This window comes from Tachyglossus aculeatus, chromosome X1 (assembly GCF_015852505.1).
Source record: "Tachyglossus aculeatus isolate mTacAcu1 chromosome X1, mTacAcu1.pri, whole genome shotgun sequence".
Classification (NCBI taxonomy): Eukaryota; Metazoa; Chordata; class Mammalia; order Monotremata; family Tachyglossidae; genus Tachyglossus; species Tachyglossus aculeatus.
In genome coordinates, this window is record NC_052101.1 from 135,876,241 (window position 1) to 135,895,939 (window position 19,699).

The window sequence follows — 19,699 nt, forward strand, 5'->3', positions numbered from 1 at the left end:
TATGTTAATAATAATAATAATAATGTTGGCATTTGTTAAGCGCTTACTCTGTGCAAAGCACCGTTCTAAGCGCCGGGGGGATGGATACAAAGCGATCAGGTTGTCCCACAGTCTTAATCCCCACTTTCCAGCCCAGAGAAGTTAAAAGTGACTTGCCCGAGCTCACCCAGCAGCCACGGGGCGGAGGCGGGATTCGAACCGCCGACCTGTGACTCCAAAGCTTCTTTCCGCTGAGCCACGCTGCTCCTCCGCCCATGCGTTGCCGACTTGGGCTCCCCCAGCGCTGGGTGCAGTGCTGTGCACACAGTAAGCGCTCGGTAAATGCGATGGATTGATATTGACGGATTGACCTCCGTGACCTCCTGAGGCTGGAACCGTTCTGCTAGGGGGGCCCCCTCCCATCCCTCCCTCCCTCTTCCACTCTGAGCCACTCTTAAAAAGCTTCCCAACCCCCACCCCGCCCCCGCACGCCACCCAACCTCCTCCCTTCCCCCCGGTGCACCCTTCTGCAACCCCGCGGGCCCCCGCAAACCCCTCCCATCCCCTCCTATTGCCCCTCAACCGGCTCCGCCCCCCGCGCCCCACCCAACCGCCTGCCTCGCTCCCTCCCCTCGCCTGTCGCGCCGCACCCAACCGGCCTGCCGCCTCCCTTTTCCCGCTCAGTGCCCTTTTCTGCCGCGCCGGAGGCCGGTGGCTTGCACCGGTCCGCCCGGGGAAAGCTGCCGACCCCGCCTAGGGCCGCCCTGACCGCCCCTCGCTTGTATCGCAGGTGCCGGCCGGGCTGCGGTGGAGCTTCCCTCGCCGTCCAGCTCGGCCAGGCCCAGCTCCTCGGCCGCAATGGACGACCGCCTTCCCTTCGACGAGATCGCGGACCTGGAAGACATAATGCAGGCGGGAACGTTCGAAAGAGACAGTCAGGCCCTTTTGGACAACACCGTCCTGCACGGTGCAATGGGGGAGACCTACGAGGAGAAATTTAATTTCTTTAAGGATTTGTACCTGTCAGCGGATGACGACAAAGAAGTCGTGCTATCTCATTTCAACCCCGTTAACGATTTTGACGACAATGATGTTTTTGAAGAGTTTTTAAAACTCCAACACCTAATATCTGTAGAGGAATCTCTTTCTTCTCCACCTCATTCCTCCAACGACGAATCGCTGCCTTCCTCAGTGACTCAGATGGACCGTCCTAACAGCGGTCTGCCTAGGGTTCCAGCTCAAGAAGGTGCACCTCGCCCTCCCCAAGAGATGCCGGTAAGACTGAAGCTAGTTAAGTTCAAACGTGCCTCTGGCTGAACCTTTCCCACAGTAGAGTTGGGTGGGTGCAGATAGGTATGAGAGGTTCTGGGGGTCCCCTAGGACCAGCACCTTCATTCATTCATTCATTCGGATTTATTGAAAACTTACTGTGTGCAAAGTACACAGACTGTGAGCCCACCTTTTAGACTGTGAGCCCACTGTTGGGTAGGGACTGTCTCTATATATTGCCGATTTGTACTTCCCAAGCGCTTAGTACAGTGCTCTGCACACAGCGCTCAATAAATATGATTGATGATGATGATGATGCAAAGCACTGTACTAAGCGCTTGGGAGAGTAAAATAGAACAGTAGACGGACACATTCCCTGCCCACAACAAGCTTACAGTCTAGAGGGGGAGACAGACACTAATAGAAATAAATGAAATTACAGATATGTACAAAAGTGCTGTGGGGGTGGGAGGGAGGGATGAATACAGGGAGCAACTCGGGGTGACGCAGAAGGGAGTGAGAAGAGGAAAGGAGGGCTTAGCCGGGGAAGGCCTCTTGGAGGAGATGGGCCTTCACTAAGGCTTTGAGGGGGTGGGGGGCAGGGAGAGTAATTGTCTGTCAGATATCAAGAGGGAGGGCATCCCAGGCCGGAGGCAGGACATAGGCGAGAGCTCGGCGGCAAGAGGACGAAACGAAGGCACGGTGAGAAGGTTGGCTTTAAAGGAATGAAGTGGGCGGGCTGGGTTGTAGTAAGAGAATAGCGAGGTGAGGTAGGAGGGGGCAAGGTGATTTGAGCGCTTTAAAGCCAACTGTAAGGAGTTTTTGACCTACAACGACTAGCATTAGATTCTTCAATCATCATCAATCGTATTTATTGAGCGCTTACTATGTGCAGAGCACTGTACTAAGCGCTTGGGAAGTACAAATTGGCAACATATAGAGACAGTCCCTACCCAACAGTGGGCTCACAGTCTAAAATGGAGAAGCAGCGTGGCTCCGTGGAAAGAGCCCGGGCTTTGGAGTCAGAGGTCACGGGTTCAAATCCCAGCCGTGCCAATTGTCAGCTGGGTGACTTTGGGCAAGTCACTTCGCTTCTCTGGACCTCAGTTCCCTCATCTGTAAAATGGGGGTTAAGACTGTGAGCCCCACATGGGACAACCTGATTACCTTGTAACTTCCCCAGCGCTTAGAACAGTGCTTTGCACGTAGTAAGCACTTAATAAATGCCATCATTATTTATTATTATTATTCAAGGGGATTTTTATTCAGCAGTATCGGTTGCGCGGTGGCACACTTCATTTTACATATTAACCACAGAACAGATTCATTTTCCTTTCTTTTAGACATTCCTCTGCCTGCCATCCAACTGCCAAGAGATGGATTTGCCACAGCGTGTAGAAGAAAGTTTGGTGGGACAGTCTGTTGTGTATCCCGCCACTCCACTCCTGAGTGTCAGATCGCTTTTGAACCTCCATAACTATTCAAGGAATCCGCTTATGATGGTAAACTTGCAGTGTTCTCACAGAGTCCATAGGTTGCAATTTGTAATTAGAAAACAAATGTGTTCAAATTATTCGTATGAAGGGTCTTTGTCAGAAGTGACATCTTTGAGCCAAAAGACAGATAAATGGGTGTGGGTACCCGTATACATGTTATTGTATAGGTTTTTGTGGCAATAGCCAAGAGGTTTAATATTTTTAACAGAAACAGTAATAATTGTGGTATAGGTTATATGCTTACTTTGTGTCAGGCACTGTACTAAATGCTGGAGTATGTACAAGGTGATCAGGACAGACACAGTCCCTCGCCCACGTGGGGCTCACGAGTCAAAGTAGGAGGGAGAACAGGGATCGAATCCCCATTTTACAAATGAGGAAACCAAGGCACGGAGAAGCGAAGCAACTTGCCCTAGGTCACCCAGCAGACAAGCGGCGGAACCAGCATTAGAACCCAGATCCTCTGACACCCAGGCCTGGGCTCTTTGCACTAGGCCTGTTTGAAAGTGGAGGGGAAGGATCCATTGGAGAGTGAGCTGTTAAAACTAGCAGGGAAGAAGGGTCGGTGCAAATGTTTTAATTGGGTGCGAAGGGGTGGGGTCCAAGTTGCAGGTGGAGAGGGTAGTTTTCGAAAAGAGATGGGTGATCTTTTGGGAGGCAGCTGGGAAGGATGAGCGAGTGAATGGGGGGGTTGGAGGGATCTTGGTCCGGGGAGCTAAGGGGAAGATAAAGGAAAGCTCACGCCCGATGGTTTCCATCTTGGCTCAGGGGTACTACAGGCCACCACAGGTCTCAGGCAACTGCACCCAGCAGAAACGCACCCCTATCTTGGCAGCATTTGTTGTATTCCGTCTGGGCCGGCAATTCCGCCAGGGAAGGAGGAGCTGGCCTAGCGCAAGCTCCCTTTGTTCAGAGAACCGCAGAGGGGGCTGCCTTTCCCTCCATGTCCTCTGTGGGTTTGAAAATTGGTGCCACTGTGATAATGAGAGTTTGGCTGATTTATGCAATCATTCGGTCATTTTTGAGTGCACGTTCAGTCTGTCACCAAACCCTGTTGGTTCTACCTCTACAACATCCCTGGAACCCACCCTTTCCTCTCCGTCCCAGTTACTAGCACGCTGATCCAAGCTCTCATCCTATCCCACCTCGATTACTGTATCAGCCCCCTTGCTGATCGCCCTGCCTCCTGTCTCTCTTCTCCAATCAGCTTCCCTCAGCTTCCTTTCTTCAGCTTACTTCCCTCAGCTGCTCAGATCATTTTTCTAAAAAAAACAACAACACTCAGTCCACGTCTCCTCTCTCCTCCGAAAACCTCAGATGGTTGCCAATCAGCTGCTAACAAAAGAAACTCTGCATCACCAGCTTTAACGCACTCAGTTGGCTCTCCCCCTCCTATTTTACCCCGCTGATCTCCTACTACAACCCAGCCCACACACTTCACTCCTCAAATGCCAGCGTACTCACCGTACCTTGATTGTGTCCATCTTGTCACCGACCCCTTGCCCATGGCCTCTCTTTGGCCTGGAGTGCCCTCCCCATCCTTATCCAACAGAGAAGCCCTCCCCCATCTTCAAAGCCCTACTACTCAAATCACATGTCTTTCCCCTTCCTGGACTAAGCCCACATTTCTCCTATTTGCCCTCCTTTCTTTGTCACCTCTGCACTTGGGATTTAACATCTGTTCTCCCTCCTAGACTGAGACTGAGGGCCCATGTGGGACCTGATTATCTTGTATCTACCCCAGAATTTAATCCAGTTTTTGGCACATAGTAAGTGCCTAACAAATACTATTATTATTATTTCAGTGCCTGTCTCCCTCTCTTGTCTGTAAGCTTCTTATGGGTAGGTATCTACCTACTCTGTTGTACTGTAGTCTCCCAAGCACTTGGTACAGTGCCCTGCACACAGAAAACACTCAATAAATACCATTGATTGATTGAATGCCTATTATTCATTCAGTCAGTCTTATTTATTGAGCGCTTATGGTGTGCAGAGTACTGTACAAAGCACTTGGGAGAGTACAATATAGCAATAAACAAGCACATTCCCTGCCCACAATGAGCTTACAGTCTAGAGGGTGAGGCAGACATTAATAGAAATAAATATATTACAGATATGTACATAAGTGGGGCTGGGATGAATAAAAGGAGCAGGTCGGGGTGATGCAGAAGGGAGCGGGAGAAGAGGAAAGGAGGGCTTAGTCAGGGAAAGCCTCTTGGAAGAGATGTGCCTTCAGTAAGGCTCTAAAGAGGGGGAGAGAAATTGTCTGTCGAATTTGAGAAGGTAGGGCGTTCCAGGCCAGAGGCAGGACATGGGCGAGGGGTGGGCGCTTAGACAGATGAGATCGAGTACAGCGATAAGGTTGGCATTAGAGGAACGAAGTGTGCGGGCTGGTTTGTAGTAGGAGAGTAGCGAGGTGAGGTAGGAGGGGACAAGATAATTGAGTGTTTTAAAGCCTATGGCTAGGAGTTTTTGTTTGATGTGGAGGTGGAAGGACAACCACTTGGCATTACTAGGTGGAGAGCCCTGTACTAAGGGCTTGATCGAGCACAATAGATTTATTAGATGGGACCTCTGCCCTCAAGGAGTTTACAATCTAGCAGGGGAGACAGACACTAAAATAAATTGCAATTAGGAAGAGGCAATAGAGTGTGAAGGCATGACATAAGTGCCAGGGTAGCCAAGAGGGTATCCAACTGCTTAGGTGACACGGAAGTGCTTAAGTGGGAATCGAGGGGCTCTGGGGAGGGGGGGAGGGGGATAGTCAGTAATTCTCAAAGTAGCAGTGTAAAGCAAGGTTCACAAGTTTGCATCTCCAATGTGATTTTTTTCCCCCTAGGATAACATGGAAAAAGTTAATAATGCTGCAAGTGACACCCAGAATCCACGTGGTCAAGGTGCCTCTGGTGTGTGTTCACCATTTCAAGAGACAGTGGATGATGCCAGTTCTTCACACCATAAGGTATTCCATGCCAGTGTTAATTAATGCCAAAGGTGATACAAAGAGAAAATAAGCATGTTTTGATTGCCCCAGTTAAATATTATAGTATGTTCATTGATTTCTTCCAGCTGCCAAAACAGCTTTTTTCCTCACTGTTTCTGACCATTTGGCAGAAGATGCTAACCTTCTCACTGTACCTAGATCTCATCTATCTTGCCACCAACCCCTCGCACACATCCTCCTTCTGGCCTGGAACGCCCTCCCTCCTCAGATCTGACAATTATTCTTCCCCCTTCAAAGCCTTATTGAAGGCACACCTCCTCCAGGAGGCCTTCCCTGATTAAGCTCCGTTTCCTCTTTCCCCTCTCCTTTCTGCATCACCCTGACTTGCTCCCTTTATTCATCCCCCCTCCCAGTCACACAGCACTTGTACAGATATCCGTAATTTATTTGTTAATATTGTCTTTCTCCCCCTCTAGACTGTAAACTCGTTGTGGGCAGGGAATGTGTCTGTTTATTGTTATATTGGACTCTCCCTAGCCCTTAGTACAGTGCTCTGCACACACTATTCAATAAATACGAGTGAATGAATGAATTTGGGGAAACTGAGGCCTTAGTGGTGCACATAATCCCTTCCCACAAGTCCCTGGGAGAGAGTGAGAAACAGCATGGCCTAATGGAAAGAGCACAGGCCCAGGAATCAGAGGAGCTGGGATCTAATCCCGGCTCTGCCCCTGGCCTGCTGTGTGACTTTGAGCAAGTCCCTTCTCTGGGCCTCAGTTTTCCCATCTGTAAAATGGGGATTCAATGCATGTTCTCCCTCCTACATTGACTGTGAGCCCCATATGGGCCAGGGACTGCATTCGACCTGATTGTCTTGTTTCTACCTCAACCTTAGTACCTTGCTTAATAAACATCACAGCTTTGTACTTTGTGTCAGTGGGGACAGGTAGTCTTCTCGCCACACCCCACCCTGAGGTTTAACATTAGCCTTTTCTCCCCTTAAACAGGTGGAAGAGTTGGACCCAGTTAAGGGATTAATAATAATAATAATAGTATGGGAACCAAAGGTGACATCCACTAGTCAAAGTAAAATGAGGCAAAATGAAATTGCTTTTCTGGTGTTCAATAAGAGTAATAATAATGATAGCATTTATTAAGTGCTTACTATGTGCAAAGCACTGTTTTAAGCACTGGGGGGATACAAGGTCATCAGATTGTCCCACGTGGGGCTCACAGTCTTAATCCCCATTTTACAGATGAGAGAACTGAGGCACAGGGAAGTTGAGTGACTTGCCTAAAGTCACACAGCTGACAAGTGGCAGAGCTGGGGTTTGAACCCATGACCTCTGACTCCAAAGCCCGGGCTCTTTCCACTGAGCCACGCTGCTTCTCAGCGTACTCTCTTTGTAGCATTTTTTTGCTCCTCCGTTCACCCAAATTATGAGTCGGATGTTGCCTTAGCAATTGGTCGTTGGTCACCCACAGCCTCGGGACCACGTATGACGTGGCCGATAGCTTCAGATAATAATGATAGTATTTAATAATGATGGCTTTATTAAGTGCTTACTATGTGCAAAGCACTGTTCTAAGCACTGGGGAGGTTACAAGGTGATCAGGGTGTCCCACGGGGGGCTCACAGTCTTAATCTCCATTTTACAGATAAGGTAACTGAGGCACAGAGAAGTTAAGTGACTTGCCCAAAGTCACACAGCTGACAATTGGTGGAGCCGGGATTTGAACCCCTGAACTCTGACTCCAAAGCCCGCGCTCTTTCCACTGAGCCACGCTGTATTTGTTAAGCGCCTACTTTGCGTCAAGCACTGTTGAAAGTGCTGGGGGAGATACAAGGCAATCAGGTTGTCCCACGTGGGGCTCACAGTCTTGACCCCATTTTACAGATGAGGTAACTGAGGCATAGAGAAGTTAAGTGACTTACCCAAAGTTACACAGCTGGTAAGTGGCAGAGCCGGGATTAGAACTCACGACCTCTGACTCCCAAGCCCGGGCTCGTTCCACTAAGCCGCGCTGTTTCTCAGATGGCCTGGGGCAGCCTCCAGCTAAGGGCAGGGTTTCAGCCATGACTGGGATCCTCCCGATCTGACCGGGATACCAGCTGCAGAGTGTCGTATCCATGGGGAGTAGGCCTTTGGCCTCTGCATGAAGCTTTCTATATCAAGGTGGGCTGGGAGGAGCAACCTTCCAGTACGGGAGCCCTCAAGACCTTGTTTGCCATGAGCCGTCTCCCTCCCAGGCCCTTGTGCCAGAGTGATGGGGAGGGGCTCGGCAGGTTGACAAGCGAGCACAGGAAATGATGGCCCAGATGTCAATTCATGACTACGGTCTCTCCTGTTAGACCGCAAGCTCCTCCAGAGTAGTTGGTTATCTTTGACTTCCTCCGTGGGCCTCCCAAGTGTCCTGTCCAGCCCTCTACTCAGCGAGCGGAAGACACGATAGGTCCCATCCCAGTACAGTTGGCATCAATGCCGATAGTTTCAGAACCGTGCGCCACTTAGCCTGTGCAGTCACACGATTCGTCAGGAAGAATTAACCTTGCTTTTTTTTGGTCTTGTTTTGATGTCCGTCTCCCCACTTCTAGACTGTGAGCCCATTGTGGGCCGGGATTGTCTCTATTTGTTGCTGAATTGTACTTTTCAAGGGCTTAGTACAGTGCTCTGCACACAGTAAGCGCTCAATAAATACGATTGAATGAATGAAAGAATGAATGAAGAATTAGAACAGTGCTGCTAAATGAGTCTGAAAGCTTGATCCTGAAAGAAAATATGACCATTAAAAATAGAAACTCATCAGTGGGGAATGCGAATATGGCACAGAACTATTTGATCATCCTCTGTTTAGATGGTCTATTCTAAGTGAAAATAATTTTAGCGGATTCAAGGTTCTTGTAAGGTGTTTATACCTGAAGCATAGAGTTGTCCTGTTGAAAAGAAAAAAAAGACAGTGATGGCTTTTATCTTTCAGGTGATCTGTCCTTCGGAAAGGGAGGTGCAGCTAGGTCCAGAGAGGTCTGGCAAAGGACAACGAAGCAAACATCTGGTTCCTCAGAGACAGTATTGGCGTGGTCGCTTTCAGTCAGGTTCCAAGCAAGTGAGAATTTCAAGTGAGTCAGTTATCAGTTTCCTCTCCTCTCCTCTCTCCTTTCCTCTCATCTCCTCTCTGTTTGGTATCAGGGCTGGTGGGGAAGGTGGCGATCAAACGAAGAATCCCAGCAAGAAGAAGATTGTGCCCTTTACAAGGGAGTTGGGGCGGATTCAAGCGCCAAACTGCCCCTCTTGGAATCGTTTCTTTCTGCCCAGAAAAACTCTGACTGCCGTCACCTCCCTGCAGGAAAGTCCATCAGGAGAGCAAGTGGAGACAGTAGTCTTCCCTCCGTCCCTCCCTCTCTCAGGCCCTACGGGCCCATGTAAGATAATAACAATAATGATGATGGTATTTGTTAAGCAGTTACTGGGGTAGTTACAAGGTAATCAGGTTGTCTCACATGGGGCTCACGGTCTTAATCCCCATTTTAAAGATGAGGGAACTGAGGCACAGAGAAGTTAAGTGACTTGCCCAAAGTCACACAGCAGACAGGTGGAGGAGTTGGGATTAGAACCCATGACCTCTGACTCCCAAACCTGGGCCCTTTCCACTAAGACACGCTGCTTCTCATAAGCCATGCTGCCAGCTACCCTGAGGCTGGCTGTGGAGCTCCTGAGGTGGAAATGAGTGTTTCATGTCACATCGTCCAACAGGAAAAGAATCTCTGTGAAGGGTTTTTGAATGTCCTCTGTTTTCAGCTTTTTACATGACTTTATCAGTGCACATCTGTGTCTTTGGACAACAAAGTTGCCCCCATCGTCTCAGTCCTTGAAATTCCCTTGAGAAAGAAACAGAATACTGAAGAGTGGGAGTCACATTGTACACTTGTAACTCAGCCCTTTTGCAAGAAGGTTCATCCAGATCTCCCAAGAATTTTTCCATTTGCCAGAGGAAGAGGAATTTGAATTCTGTAAGTTCATTTTTATTATGCTTTTCTTGCAGAGGGTAAACCTGAGGTTTCTGTATTAAGACGAATTTTGATGACCCCATCTGAACCGAAAGTCCCCTCAAAACAGGTGAGACCTTTTTGGATGACTCGACTTTTAGAAAGCAAATGTTTAGAGTTCATATGCAGTATCTTGTGAATTTCTAGCCACTGGATAAGACATGGGACCCTACCCACACCCCCTGGCTTCGCCCCCTCCACCCAAAAAATGGGCCTTTAATTCACAGCTTTAACATTGGCATCAGGGGAGAGACAGCTGGAGCAGAACCATTTCTGTGCCTCTCCAAGCGGAACAGATTGGGGCCCAGCGAAGGCACAGCTCCTCGGGATGTTTCAGTTAATCATTCAATCAGTACTTATTGAGCACTTACTGTGTACAGAGCACCAGATTAAGCTCTTGGGAGAGGACAATACAACAGAGTTAGTAGACACGTTCCCTGTCCACAGGAGCATCCATTCTAGAGACAGATTCCAGTGACACATCAACTGAGATTGGATGCAGAGTTGGAACCCCAAGGTCCTCATTCATGCCCATGGCAGTTTACAGCTGGGATCAGGGTCCTCTTGGAACTCCGAAGGGTTGCCTGTTAAGGCATGGCAGGAAACCCCATTTCTTTCCCATCTCTGTGAGAGGAATCATCCTTCCACCCTTGGTAAATAATCTGCGTCTGTCCACCCCATTAGACTGTAATCAATCACTCATATTTATTGCGTGCTTCCTGTGTGCAGAGCACTCTACTAAGCGCTTAGGAGAGTACAATATAATGTAATAGGCACATTCCTGGCCCACCACGAGCTTACAGTGTAGAAGGGGAGACAGACATTAATATACGTAAAGAAATTATGGATGTGCACATAAGTGCCGCGGGGCTGATTGGGCGGTGAATGAAGGGAGCAAAACAGCAACACAAAAGGGAGTCGGAGAAAAGGAAATGAGGGCTAAGTCAGGGAAGGCCTCTTGGAGGAGATGCGCCTTCAATAAAGCTTTGAAGGCGGCGGGGGGGGGGGGAGTAATCTTCCATTAGATATGAAGAGGGAGGGCGTTCCAGGCCAGAGGCAGGATGTGGGCGAGAGGTCGGCGGTGAGATAGATGAGATGGAGGTACAGTGAAAAGGTTAGCATTAGAGGAGCGCAGCTTGAGGGCTGGGTTTTGAGTAGGAGAGCAGCGAGGTGAAAGTCTATAAGATCCTTGAGGGCAGGGAAAGTGTGTATCTTGCTTCTGCTGTGCTCCCAAGCAGGAAGTACAATGCTTTGCACTCAGTAGGTGCTCAATAAATGCCACTGATTGGGCTTTCCCAGTTTTTTCTCAACCTCAACATCAGCATTCGTGTTTATTGAACTCCTTTTTTCATTTTCTACAGCTGGATCGTGGAGCCTCAGCATCAGAAACTCTGGGAGCCATAAATCTGTCAGAATTAAGTCATAAATGCCCACCAGAAAAAACAGCCAGGTAATAGCTTTTCAAACAATTATTTGCCATTGATTTCACTTAAAAAAACCTCATGTGGTATGTGGCACATTTGTGATGTGATAATGTTGGAGAAGCAGCATAGTCTAACGGAAAGAGCAAGAGCCTGGGAGAGGATCTGCGTTCTAGTCTTGGCTCCGCCACGTGTCTGCTGTGTGACCTTGGGCAAGTCACTTCACTTCTCTGTGTCCCAGTTCTCCTGTTCTCCTTCTTATTGAGACTGTGAGCCCCATTTGGGACAGGGGCTGTGTCCAACCTAACTAACTTGTATACACCTCAGCATTTAGACCAGTGTTTGACATGGTAAGCACTTAGCAGATAGCATAAAACAACGTTTTTTGACCATTTGAATGCGAATCCACGTGAAGGTCTCATGGATGGAAATAAGTTTCAGAAGGTGAATGGGACATTACTACAAGTTCAAGTTGGTCAGCAGTCAGAGTGCCAACAGTGAGCTTGGTACCCTGGGATGGCAAAGGGAGTAGGAAGGGGGATCGGGGAAGTCAAAAAGAGTTAGAGGAAGAAAGAGAAAGAACAAATAGGGGGAGTAAGAAAGGGAGACACGTGGGAGAGGTGAAATCAATCAATCAGTCGTATTTATTGAGCGCTTATTGTGTGCAGAGCACTGTACTAAGCGCTTGGGAGAGTACAGCACAACAGAATTGGTAGACGTGTTCCCTGCCCACAACAAGCATACAGTCTAGAGGGAAAGACAGACATTAAAGTCAATCTCAGGTCTGGGAAATTGCAGACTATAAGGATGTCGATGGAAACGCTGTGGGACTCAGGTATCAAAGTGCTTCAGGGATGCACAGCTAAGTGCATAGTTGACACATAGGGCAGGGCAAATAGGGGAAATGAGGGCTTGTTCAGGGAAGACCTCTTGGAGGAGTTGTGGTTTGAGGAGGGTGTTTAAGGTGGGGAGACTGGAGGTCTATATCCGGAAAAAACCCTCCCTTGACCCCGCGGCTCCCTCCAGTTATCGCCCCATCTCCCTCCTTCCATTCCTCTCTGACTTTCCCATCACCGTGGACAGCACCACCATCCCTCCCATCTCACTAGCCTGTATCCTTGGCGTTGTCCTTGACTCCTCTGTCTCGTTCAGCCCACATATTCAATCCATCATTAAATCCTGTTGGTTCAACCCTCACAACATCGCTAAAATCCACCCTTTCCCCTCTATCCAAACTGCTGCCACGTTAATCCAAGCACTTATCCTAGCCCATCTTGATTACCATATCATCCTCTTTGCTGACCTCCCTGCCTCCTGTCTCTCTCCACTCTATCCATACTTCACTCTGCTGCCCAGATCGTTTCTGTACAGAAACGTTCAGGCCATGTTTCCCCCTCCTCAAGAACCTCCAGTGGTTGCCCATCCACCTCCGCATCAAACAGAAACTCCTCACTATTGGCTTTAAAGCGCTCAATCACATTGCCCCCTCCTACCTCTCCATGCTACTCTTCTACTACAACCCAGCCCGCTCACTTTGCTCCTCTAATGCCAACCTACTCACTGTACCTCAGTCTTGCCTATCTTGCTGCCGACCTCTTTCTTGCCCACCTCCTGCCTCTGACTTGGAACGCCCTCCCTCTTCATATCTGCCAGACAATTACTGTCCCCAACTTCAAAGCCTTATTGAAGGCACATCTCTTCCAAGAGGCCTTCCCTGACTACGCCCTCCTGTCCTCTTCTCCCACTCCCTTTTGCGTCACCCTGACTTGCTTCCTTTATTCATCCTCCCTCCTAATCACACAGCACTTATGTACCTATCTGTTATTTTATTTATTTCTATCAATGTCTGTCTCCCCCTCTAGACTGTAAGCTCATTGTGAGCAGTCTGGATGGAGAGGAAAGGGTGGATTCTAGAGATGTTGTAAAAGTAGAACTAACAGGATTCAGTGAGAGAGTGAATGTGTGGGTTGGATGAGAGAGATGTGTTGAGAATCATGCCAAGGTTATGGGCTTGGGAGACTGGGAGGGTGTTGTGAAAGCAAGATCATAACTGGATTCTGGACTGTGTCTGTTATATTGTTATATTGTACTCTCCAAAGTGCTTAATACAGTGGTCTTCACACAGCAAGCACTTAATAAATACAGTTGACTGACTCACTGAAGGAGGAGGGAGTTCCAGGCCCGAGGGAGGATGTGGGCGGGATAGATGAGAACAAGGTACCAGGGAATAGGTTGGCGTTAGAGGAGCAAAGTGTGCGGGTTGGGTTGTAGTATGAGATCAGCGAAGTCAGGTCAGAGGGAGCAAGCTGATTGAGTGCCTTAAAGCTGATGATAAGGAGTTGTTGTTTAATGTGGAGATCGGTGGGCAACCCCTTGAGGTTTGGGCCAGTGGGGAGACATGGACTGAACAGCTCTTTTAGAAAAAATGATCCGGGCAGTCAAATGAAGTATGGACTGGAGAGGGGAGAGACAGGAGGCAGGGAAGTCAGCGAGGAGGCTGATACAGTAAGCAAGGTGGGAAATAAGATCTTGGATCAATAATTATAATAATGATTATTGAGGTATTAAGTGCTTACTGTGTGCCAAGCATGGTACTAAGCCCTGGGGTAAATACAAGATAATCAGGTTGGACGTAGTCCCTGTCCACAGGGGGCTCACAGTCTCAGTAGGAGGGAGTATGGTTTAATCTCTGTTTTTACAGATGGGGAAACTGAGGCCCAGAGAAGTGGCATGACTGGCCCAAGGTCACACAGCAGACAAGTGGTGGAGCTGAGATTAGATCCCAGGTCCTCTGACTCTCAATCCCAGGCTCTTTCCGCTCACTAGGCCATGGTAGATCAGTGTGGTAGCAGTCTGGATGGGGAGGAAAGGGCGAAATCTAGAGATGGTGTAAAAGTAGAACTGACAGGATTTGGTGAGAGATTGAGTACGTGGGTTGGATGAGAGAGATGTGTTGAGGATCACGCCAAGGGTTACGGGCTTGGGAGACAGGGAGGATGTTGCGAGAGCAAGATCGTAACTGGCTTCTGCTGGTAATATGGACACAGAAGTTACCCAAGGTGCCACTCAGGGGGTACTGATGCCACGGATAGCATTAGCTTGTCAGAGACCTTCATCACGGGCCTGCATGAAATGTCACGCCGATAGAATAGTCATTTACTAGGCCTTTTTATTTTGAGACAACTTTCTCCTGCAGCAGTGCCACAGAGAGCTTTGCCCCTAACACCTCCCTCCCCCCAGCCTAAAAAAGTGTCAGATCAAATAAAAAATTTGACTAAAAATAGAAAATAAGACACAACCCAGGCCATTCTTTGTGCCTACTGAGGCTCACCTCCATCAGATGTGTCATCCCTGTGACATCAGGAAGTATTAGAAGTTTAAGGTGTTTTTTTAGACAGTTTTTGAACGTACATACTAGGCTTTGCTTGTACAGTGAAACAACTACTGCACTAGAAAGCTTCTATTATTATCATCATTGTTAATAATAATAACAATAATAATATTTGTGGTATTTATTAAGCTCTTACTATGTGCTTACTACAGTGTACAGTATGTGTCTGTATACAGGCAACTCTGGTTGGATACAGTCCCTGTCCCATGTGGGGCTCACAGCCTCAACCCCCATTTTACAGATGAGGTAACTGAGGCACAGAGCAGTGAAGTGACTTGCCCAAGGTCACACAACAGACAAGTGGCAGAGCCGGGATTAGAACCCATGACCTTCAGACTCTCGGGCCCATGCTCCATCCACTACGCCATGCTGCTTCTCGGCAAAAGAAGCGTGCTGCTTCTTTTGCAGTGTCCCAGGATTTTGCAGCCCCAGGAATGAGGCTTAAACCTGCTTTGTGGCACGCTAGTCAAGTTAAGGAATGTGCGCAAAAGTGGTGGGAAGAAAGCAGAAGGATTCCAGGCCTACGCACACTTCCATGAAACCAAGAACTTCCGCACATCATTAAAGATGTCCCACAGCCTGAGATTTACAGCCGTGGGAGGCGGCTCCAGCCCCATCCCAGGAGGCGAGGGAAGGAGTCCCCGAGAGACGGATGCCCACGTCATTTCATGCTCCCCTCCCTTACACCTCCGGCCACGGGAGACAAGGCCCTTCCAAACCCAGGAATCTTTCTGACGGGCCAAGACCTGGCATGTGACCCAACTCCCGAGGCCAACACTGCAGCCATCGGAGCCGGGGAAAATTGGCAGAGCCCCGGGACCCGATGGCAAACCTGCCAAGATCTCCGAGCAGTTGAAGAGTGTGGCCTAGTGGAAAGAGTCCAGGCCCGGGAGTCAGAAGGACCTGGGTTCTAATTCTGACTTCACTACGTCTGCTGCGTGACCTTGTGCAAGTCACTTCACTTCTCTGGGTCTAGGTTAGAGAAACAGTGTGGCTTAGTGGAAAGAGCATGGGCTTGGAGACAGAGGACGTGGGTTCTAATCCCAGCTCCACCGTCTGCTGTGTGACCTTAGGCAAGCCATTTAACTTCTCTGTGCCTCAGTTACCTCATCTGGAAAATGAGGATTGAGACTGTGAGCCCCAAGTAGGACAACCTGATTACGTGATATCTACCCCAGTGCTTAGAACAGTGCTTGGCGCATAATAAGCACTTAACAAATGCGGTTATTATTACCTGTAAAATGCAGATTGAGGCTCTGAGGCCCGTGTGGGACCTAGACTATGTCCAGCCTGATTACTTTGTACCTACTCCGGCACTTAGGAAAGTACCTAGCACATAGTAAGTGCTTAACAAATAAATCCGAGCAGGGAGAGGACAGCCTGCTTAAACCTTCTAGACTGTAAGCTTGTTGTGGTCAGGGAATGTATCTGTATATTGTTCTATTGTACTCTCCCAAGCACTTAGTACACTGCTCTGCACACAGTAAGCACCAAAGAAATACAAATGAATGAATGAATGCCTACAGAGCCTCGTTCTCAACCCCTGGACCACCGAAGAAGTGCCACAGTATCTCAGCTGGGAAGGAGCAACGGGGTCAATAAAGTTGTTTTCTTTTTTTAAATGGGGGAGACTTGAATTTGTTTCAATCAATCAATCATATTTAATGAACACTTTCACAACATCTCTAGAATCTTCTCTTTCCTCTCCAACTAAACTACTAGGAATTGATGAGGGACAGTGTCTACTACCCACCTGTGTATTCTTTCCCAGTGCTTAGTACAGTGCTCTGCACACAGTGAGCACTTATTAAATGCTACTTTTACTACCAGACCCATTCAAGCACTCATCATTTTCTGCCTTGCCTACTGCATCAGCCTCCTCGCTGACCTCCCTGCTTCCTGTCTTTCCCCCCTGCAGTCCATGTTTCACTCTGCTGCCTGATCATTTTTCTGAAAAACCATTCAGTCTGTATCTCTCACTACTCAAAAACCTCCAATGGTTGTTCTCCGCATTAAACAGAAGCTCCTCACCATCAGCTTTAGGGCACTCAATCAGCTCTTTCCCTCTTACCTCACCTCACTACTCTCCTACTACAACCCAGACTGCACGCTCCACTTCTCTAATGCCAACCTACTCTCTGTACCTCAATCTCTTTTGTATCGCCATCGACCCCTTGCCAAAGTTCTCCCGCTACCCTGGAATCCCCACCCCCTTCATATCCAATAGACCACTGGTCTCCCCACCTTCAAAACCCTCCTAAAATCACATCTCCACCAAGTGTCTTACCCAGACAAAGCCCTTTACCTTCCCCTTTCTGCACTACCGTTCTGCATTAACTATGAAGTTGGCTATGTAGCCCATAAGCCCTTGATATTAACCCCACCCCCAGCCCCACAATACTTACGTAAATATCTATCCCGACTGGATTACTGCATCAGCATCCTTTCTGACCTTCCAACCTCTTGCCTCACCCCACTTCAGTCTATACTTCACCTGCTGCCTGGATTATCTTCCTACAGAAACGTGCTGGGCACTTTTGCACTATCCCTCCTCCCCCTTCCGTTTCGTTCCCTTCCTTTGAAGCCCACATTATTCACCTCTACCACCCCCTCCAGATTCTTGTAGCCATCATCTACCGCCCTCCCGGCCCCACTTAAAACTTCTTTAACGACTTTGACCCCTTCCTCACCTTCCTTCTCTCCTTCTCCATGCCCACTCTGATCCTCGGAGACTTCAACATCCACATGGATATCCCTGATGACTCCTCTGCCGCCTGCCTTCTATCTCTCCTCGACGCTGCCAACCTCTTCCTCCACCCCACCTCACCCACTCACCAACTTGGTCATACCCTCGACCTCATCATCTCCTATCGCTGCACTGTGTCCACCATCACCAACTCTGTAATCCCTCTCTCTGATCATAATCTTCTCACCTGCCTCCTCACTCACACTCCTTTCCCCTGTAAATCCGTATTACTCCCTCACAGAGATCTCCGCTCTCTTGACTCCATCCATCTTTCGGAGCGCCTCACACCCCACCTCGCCACCCTCTCCTCTCTACCCAGTCTTGATGATCAGATTACTGCTCTCAACTCTACCCTTTCTACTCAGCTAGACTCACTCGCTCCGCTTTCCCTTCGCCGCTCTCACACCACTAACCCACAGCCCTGGATCACTGCCACTGTCCGCCTCCTTCGCTCTTATGCTCGAGCTGCCGAACGCTGCTGGCGAAAGTCTAAACACCATGCCAACCTCGTTCACTTCAAGTTTATCCTTTCATGCTTTAACTCAGCCCTCTCCTCTGCCAGACAAAACTATTTCTCCTCCCTTATTGACACCCATGCCCATCACCCCCGCCAGCTCTTCCATACATTCAACTCCCTTCTCAGGCCCCCGGTTCCTCCCCCTCCTCCTTCCCTCACCCCCAACGATCTGGCCTCCTACTTCATTGACAAAATTCAATCTATCAGGTCTGACCTCCCCAAAGTCACTTCCCCCCCCTTCTCCAACCCCCCGGATCTCAACACTCTCCGCTACTCTCCCATCCTTCCCAGCAGTATCCTCAGAGGAGCTCTCCTCCCTCCTCTCAAGTGCTACTCCGGCCACCTGTGCTTTTGACCCCATTCCCTCTCATCTCATGAAATCTCTCGCTCCATCCCTTCTCCCCTCCTTAACTTCCATCTTCAACCGCTCACTCTCCACTGGTTCCTTCCCCTCTGCCTTCAAACATGCCCATGTCTCTCCCATCCTAAAAAAACCCTCTCTTGACCCCACCTCACCTTCTAGTTATCGCCCCATATCCCTCCTACCATTCCTTTCCAAACTCCTTGAACGAGTTGTCTACACGCGCTGCCTCGAACTCCTCAACACCAACTCTCTCCTCGACCCCCTCCAGTCTGGCTTCCGTCCCCTTCATTCCACGGAAACTGCCCTCTCACAGGTCACCAATGACCTCCTGCTTGCCAAATCCAACGGCTCATACTCTATCCTAATCCTCCTCGACCTCTGAGCTGCCTTCGACACTGTGGACCATCCCCTTCTCCTCAACATGCTATCTGACCTTGGCTTCACAGACTCCGTCCTCTCCTGGTTCTCCTCTTATCTCTCCGGTCGTTCATTCTCAGTCTCTTTTGCAGGCTCCTCCTCCCCCTCCCATCCCCTTACTGTGGGGGTTCCCCAAGGTTCAGTGCTTGGTCCCCTTCTGTTCTCGATCTACACGCACTCCCTTGGTGACCTCATTCGCTCCCACGGCTTCAACTATCATCTCTACGCTGATGACACCCAGATCTACATCTCTGCCCCTGCTCTCTTCCCCTCTCTCCAGGCTCGCATCTTCTCCTGCCTTCAGGACATCTCCATCTGGATGTCTGCCTGCCACCTCAAACTCAACATGTCCAAGACTGAACTCCTTGTCTTCCCTCCCAAACCCTGCCCTCTCCCTGACTTTCCCATCTCTGTTGACGGCACTACCACCCTTTCCGTCTCACAAACCCGCAGCCTTGGTGTCATCCTCGACTCCGCTCTCTCGTTCACCCCTCACATCCAAGCCGTCACCAAAACCTGCCGGTCTCAGCTCCGCAACATTGCCAAGATCCGCCCTTTCCTCTCCATCCACACCGCTACCCTCCTCGTTCAAGTTCTCATCCTATGCCGTCTGGACTACTGCATCAGCCTTCTCTCTGATCTCCCATCCTCTTGTCTCTCCCCACTTCAATCCATACTTCATGCTGCTGCCCGGATTGTCTTTGTCCAGAAACGCTCTGGGCATGTTACTCCCCTCCTCAAAAATCTCCAGTGGCTACCAATCAACCTACGCATCAGGCAGAAACTCCTCACCTTGGGCTTCAAGGCTGTCCATCACCTCGCCCCCTCCTACCTCACCTCCCTTCTCTCCTTCTACAGCCCACCCCGCACCCTCCACTCCTCTGCTGCTAATCTCCTCACTGTACCTCGTTCTCGCCTGTCCCGCCATCGACCCCTGGCCCACGTCATCCCCCGGGCCTGGAATGCCCTCCCTCTGCCCCTCCGCCAAGCTAGCTCTCTTCCTCCCTTCAAGGCCCTACTGAGAGCTCACCTCCTCCAGGAGGCCTTCCCAGACTGAGCCCCTTCCTTCCTCTCCCCCTCGTCCCCCTCTCCATCCCCCCCATCTTACCT

The 19,699-nt window shown here is 49.5% G+C and overlaps 1 protein-coding gene across 1 annotated transcript in view; it reads left to right on the forward strand.

Annotated features, from left to right (window-relative positions):
• LOC119919753 (tesmin-like) overlaps positions 1-19,699 on the forward strand; it is a 44,611-nt gene that overhangs the window by 9,271 nt on the left and 15,641 nt on the right. The window contains exons 2-7 of the mRNA XM_038740421.1: positions 770-1,254; positions 2,592-2,750; positions 5,584-5,706; positions 8,668-8,806; positions 9,730-9,803; positions 11,095-11,183. Coding sequence (XP_038596349.1) covers positions 838-1,254; positions 2,592-2,750; positions 5,584-5,706; positions 8,668-8,806; positions 9,730-9,803; positions 11,095-11,183 — 1,001 coding nt within the window. The 5' untranslated portion in view covers positions 770-837. The remainder of the gene's footprint in view (positions 1-769; positions 1,255-2,591; positions 2,751-5,583; positions 5,707-8,667; positions 8,807-9,729; positions 9,804-11,094; positions 11,184-19,699) is intronic.